Genomic DNA, 20,949 nt, shown 5'->3' with positions numbered 1-20,949 from the left:
GTAACTTAAAAAAATAAATTATGATAAAATATTGTCTTTATTTTTTTCTTTTGGGTTCTCCCTTAAATTTCATTTGAAAAATGGTGCAGAGGGCAGGATCAATCACTAATGGACTAAATAAGCAAACATACTCTTTAATTTAAAAAAACGAAAAAAGGAACACTAGTAAATTAATATAACATAAGTTAGTAATAGTGCAACACTAAACAGAAAACTCACCTTGCAAAGGCAGGATCTTTACCCCAAATTCTTCAAGACATACAAGGGCATGGATAAGATCCAGCTCCTCTTGAATGGCAGGGGGGCTATCTGTTATCAGCTGTAAGCAGCATCTAAGAGAAATCACATATATTTTTTAAAAGAAGAAGTAATACATGTTTGGCTAAGTTGTCTTTCTATATTCAGCAACATAAGATCCAACACATGTACCAAAAACCTACTACATTCCAACCAAGTACTTGGCTGGATTGTTTCTGTGATCTTACTTAATCCTCATAACAAGCCTATGTGACAGGCAAATGTCACCTGCTTTATAAGAGAGCCAAAATTGCATGTCAGGAAGGTGAAGTGATTTGCACGGGGTCACAATGACAGCAAGCAATGGTACCATGTTGTGAAGCAAGACGTGTTAATTCTGTGTTTAGCGCTCTTTTCACTGTTGACTCCAAAGGTAATGATCGCATTAGAAAGAATTTAAAAAATAGTCAGAATTCAGCTAATTTCCAGTTATTCTTCTAGGAAAAACAGAAACATATTAATTCAGTGATAATTTTGTCTTCCCCCTCCAGAAAAAAAAAAAAAAGAATAACTGAAGAAACTGCACAAGAGACATTTTTTTCTGATCAAAAGGGAAGAATCAGTTGGTAATGCAGTCCTGAGATAAATATAGGAGAAAGTCTCTGATTTGCTAATCTAAGAATCTGTGATAGCTTTGGAATATTTTAAACAAATTTTTAAAAACCCAGAGACAGTGTACTTAACAAATAAACTTATTTTCGAAACTTGCATGAAGAGGAACACGGGAACATGAGTCTAGAAAGACAGTCGAGGCCAGACCACGAATACACGCTACAATCATGAATCATCAAATAAAGACACTGAGGCCCCCGTATGCACCCATATGAGAGTGATACAGGCTCCGCTTGCTCTTGCAAAACTGCAGAGTTTAAATCCGACGAGGACTAATACACGCTAATAAAGGTGTGAAAGGTGTATAACCTCTTTGTAGCATCTATCAAAATTCTAACTGCAACTTACGTCTGAACCCAGGAATTTCAGTTCTAGGAATTTATAATACAGATGAGCTTGCCCACACATAATTATGAATACTAGCTACCACAATGATTTTTACAAATAAAGAAATAAATAAATAAAAATTAAATCAGGCACTAATTAATTAAATTCTATAAAAATCAAGCAATGGACTATTCCACAAATATCAAAAAATAAAAAAAACCTATATGTACTCATATGGAAAACCTTCAAAATAGATCATAAGTGAAAAAATATGCAGAAAGGTATGGAGAAGTAATAAGCACTTATTTGTGACTTAAGAAAGAAGAGGGTGCCATTTAATATTTTGGCAGCAAAAATAGGAACTGATTTAAAAAACCAGCTGAGGGATAAATTCAGGGAAACTAGAATAAAGAGAAAGACTTATTGTCAATATATACGCTTTCTGTATTGTTTGACTATTTTATCTTGTGATGTATTGTCTCCTCAATAGGAAAAAATTAGCTAATAAATAATTTCATCAACAAAAATGTATGGGCTATTTTCTACATTTAAAGCAACTGTGAACATTTAAATATTCCAGGCTCACATGCACAAGAATGAAACTGGACTGCTATCTGTCATCATGTACCAAAATTAATTCAAAATGGATAAAAGACTTAAGCATAAGACCTGAAACAATAAACTGCACAGAAGAAAACATAGATACTAAACTTATGAATCTTTGGTTCAAAGAGCATTTTATGAATTTGACTCCAAATGCAAGGGAAGTAAAAGCTAAAATAAATGAATGGGAATATAGCAAACTTAAAAGCTTCTGCACAGCAAAAGAAACCATCGACAAAATAAAGAGGCAACCAACTGAATGGGAGAAGAGTTTTGCAAACACTGCCTCCGATAAGGGGCTAATATCCAAAATATACAAGGAACTCATACAACTCAATAACAAAAAAACAACCCAATTGAAAAATGGGCAGCAGACCTAAAGAGACATTTCTCCAAAGAGGACATGCAAATATCAAAGACATATGAAAAAATGTTCAACATCACTAATCATCAGAGAAATGCAAATAAAAACCACAATGAGATATCACCTCACCCCAGTCAGAATGGCTATCATCAACAAGACAAATAGTAACAAGTGTTGGAGAGGCTGTGGAGAAAAAGGAACCCTCATACATTGTTGGTGGGAATGCAGACTGGTGCAGCCGCTATGGAAGGCAATGTGGAGGTTTCTCAAAAAATTACGAATAGAATTACCATATGACCTAGCTAATCCCTCTCCTGGGTATATACACAAAAAAACTGAAAATATTTATACATAAAGAGAGTGTGCTCCAATGTTCATTGCAGCTTTATTTACTGTGGCCAAGACATGGAAACAACCAAAATGTCCTTCGATAGAGGAATGGATAAAGAAGTTGTGGTATATATACACAATGGACTACTACTCGGCGGTAAGAAAAGATGAAACAGGACCATTTGTGACAACATGGATGGATCTTGAGATTATAATGCTAAGCGAAATAAGTCAGACTGAAAAAGCAGAGAACCATATGATTTCACTGATATGTGGTATATAAACCAAAATAACAAAAGAACAAGACAAGCAAATGAGAAACAAAAACTCATAGACACAGACGATATTTTAGTGGTTACTAGTGGGTAAGGGGGAGGGGGTGGTAGATGAGGGTAAAGGGGATCAAATATATGGTGATGGAAGGAGAACTGACTCTGGGTGGTGAACACACAATGGGATTTATAGGTGAGGTAATACAGAATTGTACACCTGAAATCTATGTAACTTTACTAACAACTGTCACCCCAATAAACTTTAATTAAAAAAAAAAAAATTCCAGGCTCACAGGTCTCAATCAGTTTGGTGCCACATTATACACAGGACATCTTTTTTAAATTAAGGTTGTCCTTGTGGGAGAAAAAGGGATGGAATGAAGGGGAAATACAGGCAGCTTAGTTTTCAAAATGATCTCTGAAAACACCTTCCAAAAAGATTTAGGTCAAACACGACTCCCAGTTTCCAAGGTGATTCTATTTGATATTTTCATCATCTGAGAGACAATCCCTTGGGAGAGAAGAAAAATATATACTAACTATTCAAATAACTTTGTCAAGTTCAATAACATGTTTTGAGAAAAACATGATTCTCTCTGTGCTATGATACCACTGAAATATAAAAGTTATCTTCAAGTTTTGCTAGAATTTAAACAACTACATCACTGGGGGAACAGGGGTGTGAAATAAATCTAAATAGCTACCACAATTATTACATCAGAATAAATTACAAATGGGTCTAAAATTTCAATGTAAAATTAAGCCATCAAAGTAGTAAGAAACAATATGAAAAACTATTTTAATGGTCTTGGGAATTAAAGCCCTTTTAGAGGATGACACAAAACACAGAAAGAGAAAAATAATCAAATTTTTATAAAATTTAAATAGCAATTTAAAAGATAAATCATATACAATAAAAACTTGGCAACTCAGTTAAAACATTTAAGATAGACAAAGGGCAAATTTTCCTTATGCAAAAAAAAGCTTTTAAAGATCAATAGTAAAAAGATGAACATTAAATTTACAGCACAACAGGCCAAGAGGGGAACTAAATTCATCGCCTCGAAATTTCCACCTGGAAGGGAATTTTGAGCTTTATCCTAGTCAGGTCCCTAGTTCCTAAACAGAGAGAAAGCCATGTGAAGGAGAGAGATACCGCCTAAATGTGCTAGAAATTTCCAGAACTTGAATTTTCAGGCTGTCCCATGAATCTCTTCCAACAGAAGAGAAGTACAACCTTACAGACAATCAGCAAAAATGACTATGAGAAAGCATACTAGAAAAAAAGGGGTCATAAGGAAGTTGATGAATATTCATAACATAATTAAGTTTTCTTTCCAGATTCAAGCAATAAATAACAGTGCCCCATACAGCACAGTCAATGTATACTTGTGATGATACATTTTATAAAGTAAAGAATGAAACCAACAATGGAGTTGGTGTATTCTAGCTTCCCCCTCCCTCTTAGGAGAGAAGAGTTCTTCTACCTGGCCAGATCCATGCAGCTGTCCGTGAGGCTGGTAGAAGAATTGAAGTACTCTCTGCTGGCAGCCAAAACCAAGTCAATGCTCTTGTCGTAACTGACCCTGTACTGGGGTTTCCCTTTTGGGGCTGCACTACCGAGGGGATTGACGGAACAAGCACTACACTGCATCAGCTGCCCAGCAAGGTGGATATTTTCGAGGCGACTGGAACACAGAAGGCTTTCTGTAAATATCTGGGAAAAAGAAGAAAGTGGAATTAGTGCTTAAAGAAAGAGGATTAGATTCGCAACCAAATGAAGGCTCTGATATTCAAATGAAATAAATTAAAAATCCCTCCACCCTAGAGGTAGCCATTGTACAAGGTTGTGACTATACTAAATGACAGTGAAGTACACTTTAAAATAGTTATTTTTTATTGACTCTCACCTCAATTAAAAAAAAAAACCCTCTTAGGAAGAAGAAAAAATAATTTAAGTGAACAAACTAATATTAAGCATAATATTTTAATTGTGTTACAATGAAGACTTAAGTAAAATATCTAAAGTCCATTCTCATTAAAAGCAGGACCCATCAGACATACAGTCCCAAACTCAACAGGACCAACTCGGCTTGAACTATTAACCATTTCAATATTTTAAAAGAAAATCTTTGAATATGATACATTTAATTCCTAACTGCTTAGAGCATCTGCATTCAGTCTGATAAACTAAATAGCCAACCTACACATATTATACTTACTCCTACGAATTAAAATTAGAATATACCATATAACATTGAGTTTTTTTCCCAATCTGCAAATTTAAAACAAGAGCAGCTGATGGGAGGTATTCATGCAAATATCCTTATATTCTACTAGACAACTAATAGCATCAATTAACATAACTTTTTTCTATAATTGAGATTACTGAGTTACTACAGAAAAATCTGAAAGAGATTCCTTTAAACCTACACTAATAATGTCAACATGTACTTAGTACTTCCCCTGAGAATGCTCTACCCTATGATGACACTGTTGAATGAGGACAGCACAGAAATAGATGAAAAAACAAGAATTTCATGAAGAAACAAGAGTTTCTTTATAATTAATAAGACCACCCAATTTTCATAGCATCCCCTTATTTTGACTGTTTCTGGGCTTCCGGGGAAGGTAACTTTAGACTGGCCTTTATTGAAATCACTGATAAGCATAAAATGATTAATATCTATGAGGGATCCGCTATAAAATACAAATTGCGACAGCAAGTGTATTATCTATAAGCAACTCTAATCACTTTTATCTGACAGGTGAAAATGGCTTACTCCAAGTGACCCAAATGACTTAGATGCAAGTTTCTGTATTCCTTCAGTTTATTCAAGTAAGGAATAAGGAATCAGTCAATGCTCAACCCTGAAAAACGCAATCTCACTCCAAAATTTAAAAGGTTTTGCTAAAATGAACAATATAGATTTCTGCTCCATAGGCTGTATACCATTTCCAAAATTGTGCCATTGAGCTTTCAAATTATTTTCCAAGAATGGTCAAAAGGCAGTAAGACAATATAGCATAATTTAAAAGGTACTAAAATAATATTTAAAAATATAAGTTTGCCAAATCTGTATTACCTGCTTCTAGAACCGTTTCAAAACTGTTATAACATGCTTTCAAATATTTTCTCAAAAAAGAGAGACTAATGGCCAGAAGTCATTAAAATATCAAAGCCTAAGAAGGGATTGAAATATAACAAAAATAATGTAGTATGTCAAGTTGTCTGTGACATTACAGAAGAGCTAGTTCACGTGTAATATACTTATTACCAATTTTTCAATCAGAAACAGAAAAATTCCAAAATAATGCCACTCCAACTTAAAAACATTACTGAAACATACCTAATAACTGTTAGGTTTTGGACCCCATGTGCATATAGTTTTTTCTCCTGAGATTGGATTTTGAGTTTTATGTTAGATACAAAAGGGGAAGTTATCAGTAGTTGTACAGGTCTGAGTATGTAACCATAAATATAAATTTTATACTAATTCAAGCATGTAAAAACCTCAAGTTCAAATATAAAAACATTCATTTCTCAACAGTCTACATTAGTGCTCTTTGTTAAAATCACTTTCAGTTAAAATATCAACCTATTTTACAAAGTAGAGACTCATTTTTGCAACTGTCATTTTATCAGTGGGCCATGCTTTGTAGTGCCAGAGCGCAGCAATACCAGAAATATTCCATACCATTTTGCATGTAGCTTATTTAATTGGAAAATTCAAATGAGAATCCTTTTTATACTTAAAATGGGTTAATCTTTCCATACAAACTATGAGAAGTTTGGTGGCAGTACATATATCTCCCAACACAATGATTAAATCCCCCGAGGCAGCACTCCTAGTCCATTCACCACCATTCCTTAGGCATCCTCTAGGCTCCAGGCATGATGATACACACTGGGGAATATAGGCATGAATGTGATATGATGGTGTCAACCTGGGAGCCCGTGACCAAATGGAAGAAACACACAGAAATAAGTAACTGCATTTGAAAGAAGGGCTACAATAGAGACAAGTTATATGGAAGGACTAATGAGGGCATCCTAGAGGGCACAATTAGTGAGCTGAGTCCTGAAAATTATCAGCGATTTTCAAATAGAGGAAAGAGGAATATATTCGGGCAAAGGGCACAATGCATGCAAAGTCACAGGAAGACGAAAGAGCCTGGTGCATGGAAGGACTCATGACAGACTGACGGGAGCACTGGAGCACAGGGGATAAGATGGAGAGGTGAGAGTGGACAGGAGGCTGGACTCTGCTGTTGCTTTCTATGCCATGCTAAGAAGTGCCGCTATCTTCTGATGGCTGATACTGAATGAGCAGCAAACTTTAAGGGGAGTGTCACGAAAAGGTCTGTTTTAGAAGAATATTCTGAATCAGGGTAAATTAGAAAGAGATGTGGAAGTAGGGAGACAAAGGATTATTGCAATTTAACAGAGATGCAGACAGATTTGACACTTTTCTCAGGGACATTAAATAAGTTTTAGTGACCACCAAAACCATGGAAGTGAGAGGACTCAAGTATGATTCACAGTCTCCTAGCTGAGGATTAATCCACTAAATAAACAGTGTTACAGTGAACAAACATAGGGAAGATAGGAGACTAGGTAAGAAAGTTCTCAAACTATAAAGCACTACTTAATTACCAACTATTATTCATAGTACTACTAACAGTGAAGCTTATGGTCATCACTTTTGTGTGCAATAAACAATCTTTAACCACAATCTCTAAACCCAAAGACAGTGAGTTACACAGAGTTACCTGATAGCAAGCATCAGAATCCAGACACGCGTAAACATTCTGCTGCATAGTTAACATGTCTTGCAGCAACATTCTCCAATGAGACTCACTAACAGGAGGCTGCCTGTAAGGAGGAGGGGGATAAAAGAAAAATAACACATGAAATCTCTCTCTTCGATTGGCCAAAAGTAAAACAAAAAACCGGTACCACCATTCTATATGCCACACAAGCTTCCAAATCATCAACAGGAATCCATCTCGCTTGAATTTCCAGGCATAAACTTGGACTACAGACAGAGGGGAAAGCCGGGCAGCTGTGCATCCACGCGCGAGATGCTGCCAACGCTGGCGCTGTCGGAAGCTGCGTACACACAAAACTGGAAGAGCACTGAACGGAAATGGCAAAGATAAGTAATCTGTGAGTTTATAGGGTAAGATAAAGCATAGTAACACAAAGCAGCTGTGGAGACAGGAGAATTAGTCTCAAATTCCATCTTCATCTCCCTGCAATCTTCAGCAGGGGATCTTCTTAACGACAAGTCATGCAGACCTATGGGGCAACCGCAGGCCATGCGTGGCATCCGACTGGAGGCTGGCAACCGCTCAGTAGCAGGGTACCATCAGTTGTTCCTTCCAGGGGCAGTCCTTGCTATAATCCACCAATCCAATGAACAACAGATCGTCCAATGAACAATAGATCACCGCAGGGATTACCTTCTTCCCAGGTGACAGCCTCCTAGGGGAGGTGCAGGCATTGTCCTTTCTGGCTTAGGAAGAAGCTTCGTGCTCTGCAGTTTGGCCCCTCAAGGACATTCCAGTGACCACTCTCAGGAAAACCCAAAGCATAAAGCCCCTATCAGATATTCTAGTTCATTTACAATTCCTCCGGGTTGGAGGCAAGGTACCAGTCAGGGATCAGTCCTACACAAGCAGCGAGGCCTGTGCAATTTAGTTGACCAAATACAATTTAGCACTGGTATCCTGAGTTAGAGTTAGAAAAGCAATGGTTGTGATTCTCCTGCAGCGGGGTAGGAGATTTGTTAACAGTTTCACATATTAGCCGCTTGATTCTGAGCTAGTCATTTGATACTCCTGAATTTCAGATTTTCCTCACTTAACATGCATCTTACAGAGTAACAAGGAATGGATGAGATTATGTTCCTCAATATGATAAAAACAAAGTCAATTACCTGTGCGGATTTAAACACATTTTTTAATTTCTCTGAGCTTCAGATTGCCTTTTCGTATATTGTGAGGATTAACATAAACAAAAATATATGAAAAGACACTCCCTCCATTTTTATGGTAGAAAATATTCAATAAATGTGAATGAATGAGTCTGAAAGTTACAAAAATATTTTGTTTTTCTATAGTCACATCCATGATTACCACCATTGTCTAGTGGGAGGGACACTGTGCTATATAATTCTGTCTCTTTCAAATGTTCATCCTTGCTAAATATATGTGGGCTTAGAATCATCATTTATGTTCACTTTCTAGTCTTGAAGTTCTACATAATCATGAATCTCATTGTTTGAAAAGGGCAGATTTTGTTTTGTTTTGTGTTTGTCAAATACCAAATGGATGTTTCTTTTCCATGCATCTTTTTCTTTTTTATGCGTTAAAAACAGGGCAAATAGACTGTTTGTGTATAATAACATTGCTGTGGGAAAAGCCTGAGAGAATTCTAATCTTCAGGTATTTTTCACCTAAAATTTTTAAAAAGCATATGCTTCATTTGCTTATAGCATTTTATATTTATTACACAAAATGAACAATTACTTCCATTCCCATAGGCGATAAAGCATAAAAGAACCCATTTTTTTTCCACCAAATACACACACAAAAACTGATAGAGTTGCAAGACCTCCAAGATAATCCCTGAAATGTTTCCATGAGTTAGACCCCGGTATGTGAACTCTTTGGGTGGGCTTTAAAGAATTAGATAGCTCTTTCAGGTTTGGCTGCAGAGAAGTGGCAAAATGCTTGATGAAGTGCATGTCCACCTTGCACCTGCTTGATGGAATCAGACCGAGGCACTGCCTAGCCGAATTCAAGTTCTCATGGCCCAGCTGTTCTTCTGGAAGCCATCACCACCAGCACAGATGGTATTATTGTTTTCTCACACATGGCTAGCCATAAGTACAGGTTCTAATTAAAATGAATTATAAGGCATTATTTACAATGGTCTTTTCAGAATGCATTCAGTAAATAAGAACCAAGAATAGAACTTGAAGGCACTGTGCAAGGAGTTTACAAATTCACAGAAAGCTCGATCTCTGAATACAAACATTACGGATGAGTTACAGTTCTGGAATGAAAGTGTATTTTCCAGGGAGAAATAATATTGCACTCGAGATGTTAAAACTTGACTTGTGACAGATTCGATGAAATCTGCCACCATTTAAAAAACGCGTACGAATAGTCTGTAGGGCTGAAGGCAAAGCTATTGTAGCACACATGAAATAAGATTTATCTCAAATTGACTACTTTAAAAAAAAAAAGAAGCTATTCTCTTACATATTTGCAGCAAGTAGAACACCATGAGTAGAAATTAACTTCAAAGACTTCAGAAGTACCCGAGGGACTCAATGGAAAGATGGCAGATAACCTAGTCGCAACAGCAAGTCTTTCTTATTGAAGAGTAGGTTCTAGAGTAGTTACCTGACCAGAAATATTGACCATTTGTTTATAGTTGCAAAGAAATCTTAAGACTTAAGTTGCCAAACCTTCTAAATTATTCATTTAATAATTATTGAGAAAGAACCATGGCTATGTAAGGTCTCCTTTAGATGTACAGTGACTACAACACTTGCCCTGGAGAAGCATATGATCTAGAAGGGAACATAATGACATGTGTCAATAACTAGAGTACACTGTTGAAAGAGAGACATAGGAAGAGAGACGGGGACGTTCTAGAAAGGAGAGTGCCTTGAAAAAGCCAAGACTGGTTGCATTACATAAGCAATTTGCCAATTGCTGCTCAGAATGGCAGGAGTCATCTGGGAGGTGTAGTTTATCCATCTACCCTCTCATGGTGTTATTGCTTGAGGGCAGGTCTTATGGGTATTAACTCCCTTATAATCCCAGTGTAACAGCACCTGGCAGCCCGGCTTTCTCCAAATCACATCTTGACAGAAAGGCCAAACTTACATGCTGCCTACAAGAAATCCATTTCAAAAACAAAAACAAAAATTAATTAAAAGTAAAAGATAAACCATGCTAATGGGGAAGAGCTATGAACCATGCTGTACACCAAAAAGCATATCATGCTAACACCAATGAAAAGAGAAAATTAATAAAAGGCATACAAATTGGAAAGAAAAGTGGCAAAGCTGTGCCTATTCACAGATGACATATCTGTATATAGAAAACCCTATGGAATCTGGCGGAAAAAATAAAAACTATCGGAGCTAATCAATGAGTCCAGCAAAACTGAAAGATACAAGATCAATATATCAAAATTCACTTGTATTTCTACACACTAGGAATGAACAATCCAAAAATAAAGAAACAGTCTCATTTACAATAACACACCCAAAATAATAAAGTACTTAGGAATAAACTTAAAATAAGTACGAGACCTGTACACGGAAAACTACAAAGATCATTGAAAGAAATTAAAGACCTAAGTAAATGAAAAGACATCCTGTGTGCTTTGATTGGAAGACTTAATATTGATTTAAGATAGTAGCACTCTCCAAATTAATCTACAGATTAAACATAATCCCTATCAAAAGTCCAAAAGACATTTTTGCAAAGATGACAAGCTGATTCTGAAATTCATATGAAAATACAAAGGTCCTAAAATAAACAAAACAACTTTGAAAAAGAAAAAGTTGGGAGACTAAAGTTGTCTAGTTTTAAGACTTACTATAAATCTACAAAACTATAAAATTTGACTAGAAATCGTAGGAGAAAATCTTTGTGGCTAAAGTATCTTAAAATGATGTCAAAAGCACAATCAAAAAAGAAAAAATTGATAAACTAGACTTCATCAAAATTTAAAAACATATGCTCTTAAAAAGACCCAGTTAAAAAAATGAAAACATAAGGCACAAACAGGAGCAAGTCTACACATATTTAATAAAAGACTTGTATCCTGAATATATAAGAACAGTCTCAAAATCAGTAAGAACAAACAATCCAAGTTTTTAAAATGATCAAAGAAGATATATAAATGGCAAATAAGCACGTAAAAAGATGTTTAACATTATTATTCATTAAAGAAAGCAATTAAAACCAAAATCAGATGCCACTGCCTGTCTATTAGAATAGCTCAAGTTAAAAAGACTGACCATACCAAATGCTGACAAAGACGTGGAACAACTGGAATCCTCCTAAAAGACTGGTTAGAAAATAAAATAGCACAATAGTTTGGAAGCTAGTGTGCCAGTTTTTCAAAAAGTTAGCCAGGGTCATATGGTAAGTAGGTCCACCTACCACAGGACTCTGCCATTTCACTCTTACGGATTCATCCACAAGAAATGAAAGTACACATCGATACAAAGACGGATACGTGAAATTCATAGTGTTATTTATCAAAGCCAAAACTCAAAACAACCTGAATGTCCATCAACAGGTGAATAAACAAAGTGTGACGAATTCATACAATAGAATACTATTCAGCAAATATAATGATAAATTATTGATACTACATGGTATAACACGGATGAATCACAAAATAAGTCTTTCGACTGACAGAAAGCAAAGTAAAAGAAAAAAGTGTGTACTGCATAATTCCTTTTCCATAAAATTCTAGGAAATGCAAAGTAATATATAGGGGCAAAAAAGTAGGTCAGGGGCATTCAGAAAGGGAATTGGAGAGTGACTAGGAAGCAAGAGCAGGAAGGGAGTTATAAAGGTGCAAGAGAAAACTTATGACTTATGGATATGCTTATTATCTTGAATGTAGTGGTTTCATGAGCATATACGTATATGAAAACTTATCAAATTCTACACTTTAAATATGTGCAAATTTATTGTTGGTCAATTATAACGCAATGAAGTTGAAAAACAAGGAAAAGGCAGTGCTTATTTTTAATCATATACAAGTATCAATTTTATTACTCACTTCCGACCGGTGTGTCTGGTCAATCTAACCATCAGCTTGCGTGCCTCTTCTGAGCTAGACTGAGTGTTTTTAACAAATGAAATTGGTTTTTCAAGTCCATGTTTCTCCAAAAGCTCTGACACACTGTAAGTTAAAGAAAAAAAAATTTTTAAGTCTTGCTACCACACAAAAAGTCTAAGAATCTTAAATATACAAATAGCACGTAGGTATTCAGTATTAAAAAAAAAAAAAAGCACAGAGAATGCCCCAATTTTACATATTACATTCTCAGAAAAAATAAAAGTAGCTAATAATTATATATCTCATCTTTTCTTCCCTACTGATTTTTATTATAATATACTTGGGAGAAGCAGCACATTAAAAAAAGCATGACATATCTTTATCTCAAAATCTTTTAGTACAATTTTCCTGTACTCTAAAAGCATCAAGTCAATAAAATAAGTCAAATCTATTATTTCAATACACAGCTTTAACTGTTAACAATCCTACTGAGTATTTTGTCATAGACAAAGCTGCTAGAAAAGTAAAAAGCAAAGAATTTTATAGTTGGAGAACCACAGAAATATCATAAGGCTCCATCTCCCTCAAGAATCCATTCTATAAAAATACAGCCTATGTCACACACTTTCTTGGTCTCATATGAATCTTCTTGAGATATCACATTCCATAATCATCAGCATCATATATACTCATATACCTGGGCTGTCTCCCCAAATCTCACATTTATGAATAACTACTACCACGTTTCCCCGAAAATAAGACCTAGCCGGACCACCAGCTCTAATGCATCTTTTGAAGCAAAAATTAATATAAGACCCGGTCTTATTTTAATATAAGACCAGATGTTATATAAGAAGACCAGGTGTTATATAAGATTGGGTATAACATAATATAATATAATATAATACCAGGTCTTATATTAATTTTTGCTCCAAAAGACGCATTAGAGCTGATGGTCCCGCTAGGTCTTATTTTGGGGGAAACATCGTACTGGACTTATAGAGAGGCTGGACAGAATTCAGAAACTCTTCATAAAGATAGGTTTCATGGGTCATGACATTATGTATGTTAAAACATTTATCAACTATTAATGGCTACGTAGTGGAACAGGAACAGCAAGTTCTCATTTTAAAAGGTCAGTAAATTAAATTCAACAGTGAAAGGCCTGGGGACCATCCAGAAACCTACAGGATGTTACTGCGTCCTTGAGGCATTGAAAGCACACGTGACTATGAGGCTCACCCATACTTACGCCCAGAACACAGGGTAAAATACATTGTGTTCATTCATTTTACTGTATCTCTTTGAAGTAGCTCTTCTCACTTTCATTAGGGAAACAAAAGTAACCATGCAGATTTGCAAGGAATTAATCTTTAAAAAAAGGAATGACTCCGTATTGACCTAACCCTGTAAACTTTAGTCAAATTATGCTCGATTTTTCAGGGAGGGCAAAGAAAGGAGAGACACAAGCCAAGCTATAATAATAGGAAATGCTTGATTTATTAAACATTTTCCAAGGAAAAAAAAAAACTATGTAACTTTCAGAACATAGACTAAAAGAATCAGGCTAAGTAATAATAAATAAAGGTCCTAAGGAAATTAAACAGTTAATTCTTCATTAAACTCACATGCTATGGCACACAAAAATATGTTTGTTTCCTTAAATACAACTCAAAATATATTTACACTGAAGTCCTTTAACTTGCATAAAATTTTTAATTAGTAGATTCCAAATTATTATACTTTACTATACATATTACCTCTATAAAGCGATATTATTACCTATAATTTCATATTGGACGTACAAAGTTTATTATTCCTAAAATCTTATTTTTATACAAATATTTAAAAACTATACACAAGCACAATTATGTACACATATAAAAATAAATACTAGTAAACATTAAAGACTTCCTAAGTGGCAAATTGGGAAATTTCAGTCTCCGAGAAAGACAATTTAATTTTTCATTTTGACAGTAAAAGAATATTACTACAGAGTTAGTTGAAGGCTCCAGTGTAGTTTGCTATGATCCAGATATACAATCAAATGTATTGTGCCCAAAAAAGGAAAGTTAGGAGCGTAATAAACATTGTTTGATGATAGATACAATAGTTCCTGCAGGAACTAACATTTCTTGTGTACTTACTAAGTGTGAAGCACTTTAAATGCCTAATCTAATGTTAATTCCATAAACTCATGAGTTAGATATTAGACATACGAAAACTCTAGGCTCAATGACCACACAGCTAGTAAGTGGCAACGTCTAGATGTGACCCCAGGTCTACCAGTTTTCAAAGTCCACATTCTTATTACTCTAGGAGTTTGTAAAATAAGCCAGTAGAACATTTGTTATTAAGAAAATTCACTCCCAAGAGAATTCACTCCAAGAGAGTCAAACATATACAAGGTCAAACGGGAAATGACTAGTAGACATATTTGAAAGAATATTTCCTGCACACACCTCCTCAATCAGCATAGAGCCACATAGGAATGTCGTTTTTCTCACCTGAGAATCTGTTCCAGTTGGTCTACCATGTCATGAAGAGAAGTAGTCACCTCTGTCTTTTGACTAAAAGATTAAGAGAAAAAAGTTAAAATTATGTTTTAGTAGGAGCTTTTTGAATTAAACTCAAAACTCACCTAAGTGAAAAATAGGTATGATGTTTCCCTTATACTCAATACGTAACAATTTTATATTGTCCAGGTAAAATTCCAGTCTTATCACCTGGGCTCATTCAGCCTCTTTCATGTCTCAAGAGATTAAGATAAAAAAATATTAGAGTAGAAAAATATTCTCTATTATAGATTAGCAAGATATGGGCAACAATTTTCTAAAGAATTTGAAGTTCAGTTCTGCTAAAAGGCAAAAAAAAAACACGAATTATAAATCAATTGCAGTCTTGTTTTTCAGACAGGTAAGGGGAAAACCATCATTTATTTCTGTTCTCTTAACCAATTAAACAGATAAGGAAACCTGGCCCTGCCCGGTGGCTTTCTCTTAGGCCTATCTACACCACCTGTGACCCCCCACCAGGAAGTTTCCATTAGGATTCTAAATAATCAGGGGACTTCTTCATGTTATGTCATTCTCTCTGCATCCACTTCATTATGAAAGAACCAGGGAGAAGTAGAGCCATCAATAAGAAGCAAACCCTTTCTGAGGAAACAAGTGGACAGGGACTAAGGGAAACATTATCATGAAAAAGATCATAAACTAATAAAAACATGCTGGTAGAACAGATTTTATATGGCACAAAGCATATACAAGTGAAAGCACAGATTTGACAGGAAACGTTAGCAACTGCTGTAAAAGCCCTCTTCCGCCCTATGCCACTCTGTGTCCCAACCACGGAGGGAACACTCCCAACAGAGAACTGCTGCCCTGACACTTTCAGGTGCCTTCCAACCAATGAGCCACCTGGATTCCAGCAAGATCTTAGGGTTTTAGTAATAAAAAGATCAAATAAAATTCTTTGTCTGGACTTGAAAATTAAAAATGACCTAACTTCAGCACAAAAGCACCATTATTTCTTAAATTATAATCTGTGTTTGTCTAAATCTATCTGGCAGTAATTTAGTGTAATTTACTAAGACATCTTTTTAAAAAAAATTTTAGGCCTTGGACTGAGTTGATAAACTAGAGTATATTCCACTGAAAGTCTTTCAAAAAAACATCATTTGTCAGAGCTAACTGCCATTAACATACTCATTCAGGAATAATATTTTTAAATTGTCATTTTATAGTTGCACAATAAACTTTTGTCATTGATTTTCAAGACACAGTGTTCTTCATTTGTGAACTGACATTCACAAACATAATGACGAACAATTTTTTTCAGCCAGATGGAATATGCTACCTAGGTAAGATATATAAAAATTTAATTCAATTAAATAAGTGATTGCTCATTTCCTAAATGGCAAAACAATACATAGCTTGCCATTTGGTAAATAACCATTTAACCATTAAAAATAAACAACTAATCACTGGGAGAATATGAATTCACAAACTTGACATGAAGAACAAAGAGAACCACAGAAAATATTCTGAAGCCCTATATTATTTAGAAAACTGTAATTGTGAAATACAATCATTAAGAAAGAAATGGGGCAACCGGATGGCTCAGTTGGTTAGAGCACGAGCTCTGAGCAACAGGGCTGCTGGTTCGATTCCCGCATGGGCCAGTGAGCTGCGCCCTCTGCAACTAGAGTGAAGACAACGAGCTGCTGCTGAGCTGCTGGGCAGCAGGATGGCTCAGGTGGTTAGAGCGAGTGCTCTCAACAACAAGGTTGCCGGTTCGACTCCAGCAAGGGATGGTGGGCTGTGCCCCCTGCAACTAAGATTGAACACGGCACCTTGAGCTGAGTTGCCACTGAGCTGCCCAGGGGCAGCTGGATGGCTCAGTTGGTTAGGGCACGAGCTCTCAACCACAAGGCGGCCGGTTCAACTCCCACATGGGATGAAAACGGCGACTGGACCTGGAGCTGAGCTGCGCCCTCCACAACAAAGAATGAAGGAAAACAACTTGACTTGGAGCTGACAGGTCCTGGAAAAACACACTGTTCCCCAATAAAGTCCCGTTCCTCTTCCCCAATAAAATCTTTGAAAAAAGAAAGAAAGAAGGAACTGGGACAACAAAAGAGTATCAAGCCATTCCTTGTATTTACAAAAAAAAAAAATCTGTTAGATTAGAGATCATTATTCTGAAGGCAAAAAGGCTTTCAGCCACACACATACAAAAGAGGCAATTTTTTATCCTACACACTTTTTGAAAAGAAACATACTAATTCCCTGTCATATGTATATACAAAGTGCTCGTTTAGTATCATCATTCTACTGATGCCATCACTTTCTCCTGGTGGTAGGCAACTTACTGTTTAAAAATTAATAGATAAACTCTAATTGATATTTATACATATTTGATCTTACTAAAAAACAAAGTCTCATACATTTATTTTTTAAAATTATAATGTCAGTTGGAAGTCAATGATTTTTACCTAGCTGATTCAGGGACAACAAAGAGGCCTCAAGCTGACAGAGGCAAAGTCAATAAGAAAAAATATTATCTATATGAGTGCTTGCCTTTAGAAGTCAGGTATGAAAGGATGGGCAAAGTGAGAGACAATGGCTGTGTATTAGGTTGCTGCAAAAGTAACTGCGGTTTTTGCAATTACTTTTAACTTTTTAAACCACAATTACTTTTACACCAACCTAATATAACAAGTCTTCTAATTTCTTGACTTTACTCCATACATTATTTATAGTTAAAAATCAGAAGGGGATTTATGTCCCTTTGGACTCCCTGGCTTTAGACCAACAGTACCTCCTCATCCCCACCAATCTGTTTTTCTCTATGACAATGACTTTTCAAAGTGAAGAGACTAGTTGTATATCTCACAGAGATTTGCAGAATGTCTCACATTCTGTTTGTTATCTGGCTGTTTTCTTCATGGCGTTATTTAACTCGTTCCCCTATTCCTTGCATTTACTGTAAACTAGAAGTTTGACTTAAAGGATTGATTAAATTCAGGATAAGCAATTTTACTTCATATTGTATCTTACCAGGAGGCACATAATGTCAGGCTGTCGGACTGTAAGTCAGCTATATTTGATGATTTGATTAAAGGTTTATAATGGTAAATTTCCTCTTTGAAATTATAAAAAATAAAATAAAATAAAAAATAGTTGCTGGGGTAATACTTTGGTACCATGCAAACATCCTTTTCCCATCAATCTTTCACCTCATTTTACCATTAATGACTGCATAAAACAATTATTTCACAATGGGTTGCAAAATTGGTCATTTATATCATTCATTTCACACACACAAAAATAAATATCTCCTTGGAAGGAAAAGACAGAGGGAGAAAGAAAAAAGCAGAGAAAAATAAAGGTCAAAGAGAAAGAGAAAACAGAGCATGAGGAGGCCTTGTTGTCTAAATATCTGACTATGCAAATGAGGAAAGGAATGACCAGAGAAGTTAAGTGGCTCAGCTGAAATCACAAAGGCCTAGAAACAGGTCCACTAATTATTCACTCAGTGCAGTTTCATGCATTGTTACACTTCTCCAGATGTGAAATTTATAATATATAATAGATTTAAAAGTGTGATTAAAGGAATGATTATTACCTAACTTTCAAAAAGAAAATATAAATCTGATTAGCACGCAAATTAATGATCCAAAAGAATGTTAAATAAATTTCCATTCAAACGTAAGCCCAGCTAAAAATTATGTATTCATTCCTCAAGAAATTAAAAAGAGAACTATGATCCAGTAATTCCCCTTCTGGGTATATATCCAAAGGAAATGAAATTACTATGTCGAAGAAACATCTGCACTCCCATGTTCACGGAAGCATTATTTACAATGGCCAAGACATGGAAACAACCTAAGTGTCCAATGATGGATGAATGGATAAAGAAAAAAATATACTTTCCTTTATTTACAAGATGAATGGACCTTGAGGGCATTATGCTAAGTGAAATAAGTCAGAGAAAGACAAATACTGTATTATTTCACTTATATGAATCAAAAAAAAAATTCCACAAACTCATCAAAAAAAAGATCAAAAGGTGGTTAATAGGTACAAACTTCCAGTTATAAGATAATTAACTAGTAGAGATGTAATGTACAACATGACTGCAGTTAACACTGCTATGTGGCTGTATGTTACATCTAAAAGTGGCTCAGACAGCAAATCCAAAAAAAAATTTTGCTTTTCTTTTTTTTTGTATCTATATAAGATTATGGATGTTAACTGAACTTATTGTGGTAATAATTTCACAATATATGGAAGTCAAGTCATTATGCTGTTCACCTAAAATTTAGATGGTGCTGTATGTTAGTTATACCTCAAAAAAACTGAAAGAAAAAATAAATTACACACATTCATATACCTCTATTTAAAGGGATTACTACAGGCAAAGGGCAAGAACAAACAATTCATAAAAGAAATACAATTAGCCCACAAATATGGAAAATGCTTAACTAGAAACACAACTTAAAATGAAGACATACCATTGTCTATACACCTTAAACAGTGTATTTTGTTGTGGTGGTGGTGGTGCTATTTTTGTTTTTCAATGGAAAATTATAATATCAAGGTTGACAAAACTATACTGACTTCCCATATACTGCTAGAAAAACAAAAGTTTATCTCGAGGCAATAGATTTGCAGATGATTTCATTTTCTTTATACCTTTTTATATTCCCAGAATTCTCTGTAATGGACACTGAGAGAAGCAACTTTTTCATTTTAACTGTTAGACTAAAACGACACAATAAGATTGGCACACTATGGATTCTCACCCGTATCCCCTTTGCGGCAGACACTCTAATATGTCATAGCACAGAGAGAGCTGGTCATTTCGTTCACAGTTATAGATGCACTCTAGTGCTACTGCCATCAGTTGGTCCTGATCAGGAATAATTTTTTGCTGCAGCTGGAGAAAATAAAGCACACTGTCAATAGATTTACAGTCACTTTTTTCATATCCTAGTACCATTGTCAACAGCATATTAAATAGTGCAATTAATCAGATGCAGAAACAAATCTTGATTTTTTTTTTGTAGCTTACAGACTTTTGGGATTTTTAATAATTCTAAATGAAATCACATTTTAATTACAGAATCAGTTAGAAAAGATAATTTGTACCCATAAGCTCTGCATCTGCTAAAAGCAGACTCTTCAATTTATGACCCACTCAACATAGAAGAAACACAGTGAATTAAAAAGGCAATTCATTAAAAACAACATTTTTAACCCTAAAGCCAAGTTTTATGTGTTTCAATTACAAAACTATATAAAATTCCTTAACTAATATTCAGAGATGTTCGAACCTATTATTTTTCAATATGCATAATACATTAGTCATTTAACTAAACAGTCCTGACATTCTATTTGAAAGAAGTCACATTTTAATGCAAAAAATTTAAAACCCAGAATATACTCTGTATTCTGATGCATACAGACGGCTACCTTGGGTCCCTTTCTACAGAGGACACACCACTTCCCATTGCAAACCACAGACTCCCATTCACAGAGTATTTTCTGGGACATAAAAATAACAGATGTGTGCCTTGTTTTTCTCATCTATGAAACTGGGTATTAACAACATCTTCCTAATAGCATTGTGATGTGGACTGAAAGCAAAACGGAAGTTTCAAACTATTTTCTTGGAGCCCTTTCAACAACAAAAAAAGTTTAAGATAATTTCCAGAATAAAGATCTACTGGTTTTCAACACCTTTGTAGAAACACAAAACAGGAAAGTGATGGAGAGGAACTGCCATACAAAGGTATTTTCTGAGTAAAAAAT

General features: G+C 35.2%; 1 protein-coding gene across 1 annotated transcript in view; it reads right to left on the bottom strand.

Annotated features, from left to right (window-relative positions):
• Positions 1-20,949, bottom strand: part of NBAS (NBAS subunit of NRZ tethering complex) — a 272,797-nt gene that overhangs the window by 134,723 nt on the left and 117,125 nt on the right. Inside the window, exons 26-31 of the mRNA XM_033124755.1 lie at positions 19,941-20,074; positions 15,139-15,201; positions 12,632-12,754; positions 7,579-7,681; positions 4,293-4,522; positions 220-332 (exon numbers count right to left, since the gene is read on the bottom strand). Of these exons, the coding sequence (XP_032980646.1) occupies positions 220-332; positions 4,293-4,522; positions 7,579-7,681; positions 12,632-12,754; positions 15,139-15,201; positions 19,941-20,074 (766 nt within the window). The remainder of the gene's footprint in view (positions 1-219; positions 333-4,292; positions 4,523-7,578; positions 7,682-12,631; positions 12,755-15,138; positions 15,202-19,940; positions 20,075-20,949) is intronic.

This window comes from Rhinolophus ferrumequinum, chromosome 13 (genome assembly GCF_004115265.2).
Source record: "Rhinolophus ferrumequinum isolate MPI-CBG mRhiFer1 chromosome 13, mRhiFer1_v1.p, whole genome shotgun sequence".
NCBI classification, from domain to species: Eukaryota; Metazoa; Chordata; class Mammalia; order Chiroptera; family Rhinolophidae; genus Rhinolophus; species Rhinolophus ferrumequinum.
Note: the sequence above shows the minus strand (reverse complement) of the source record. Positions and strands in the feature narration are given on the sequence as shown.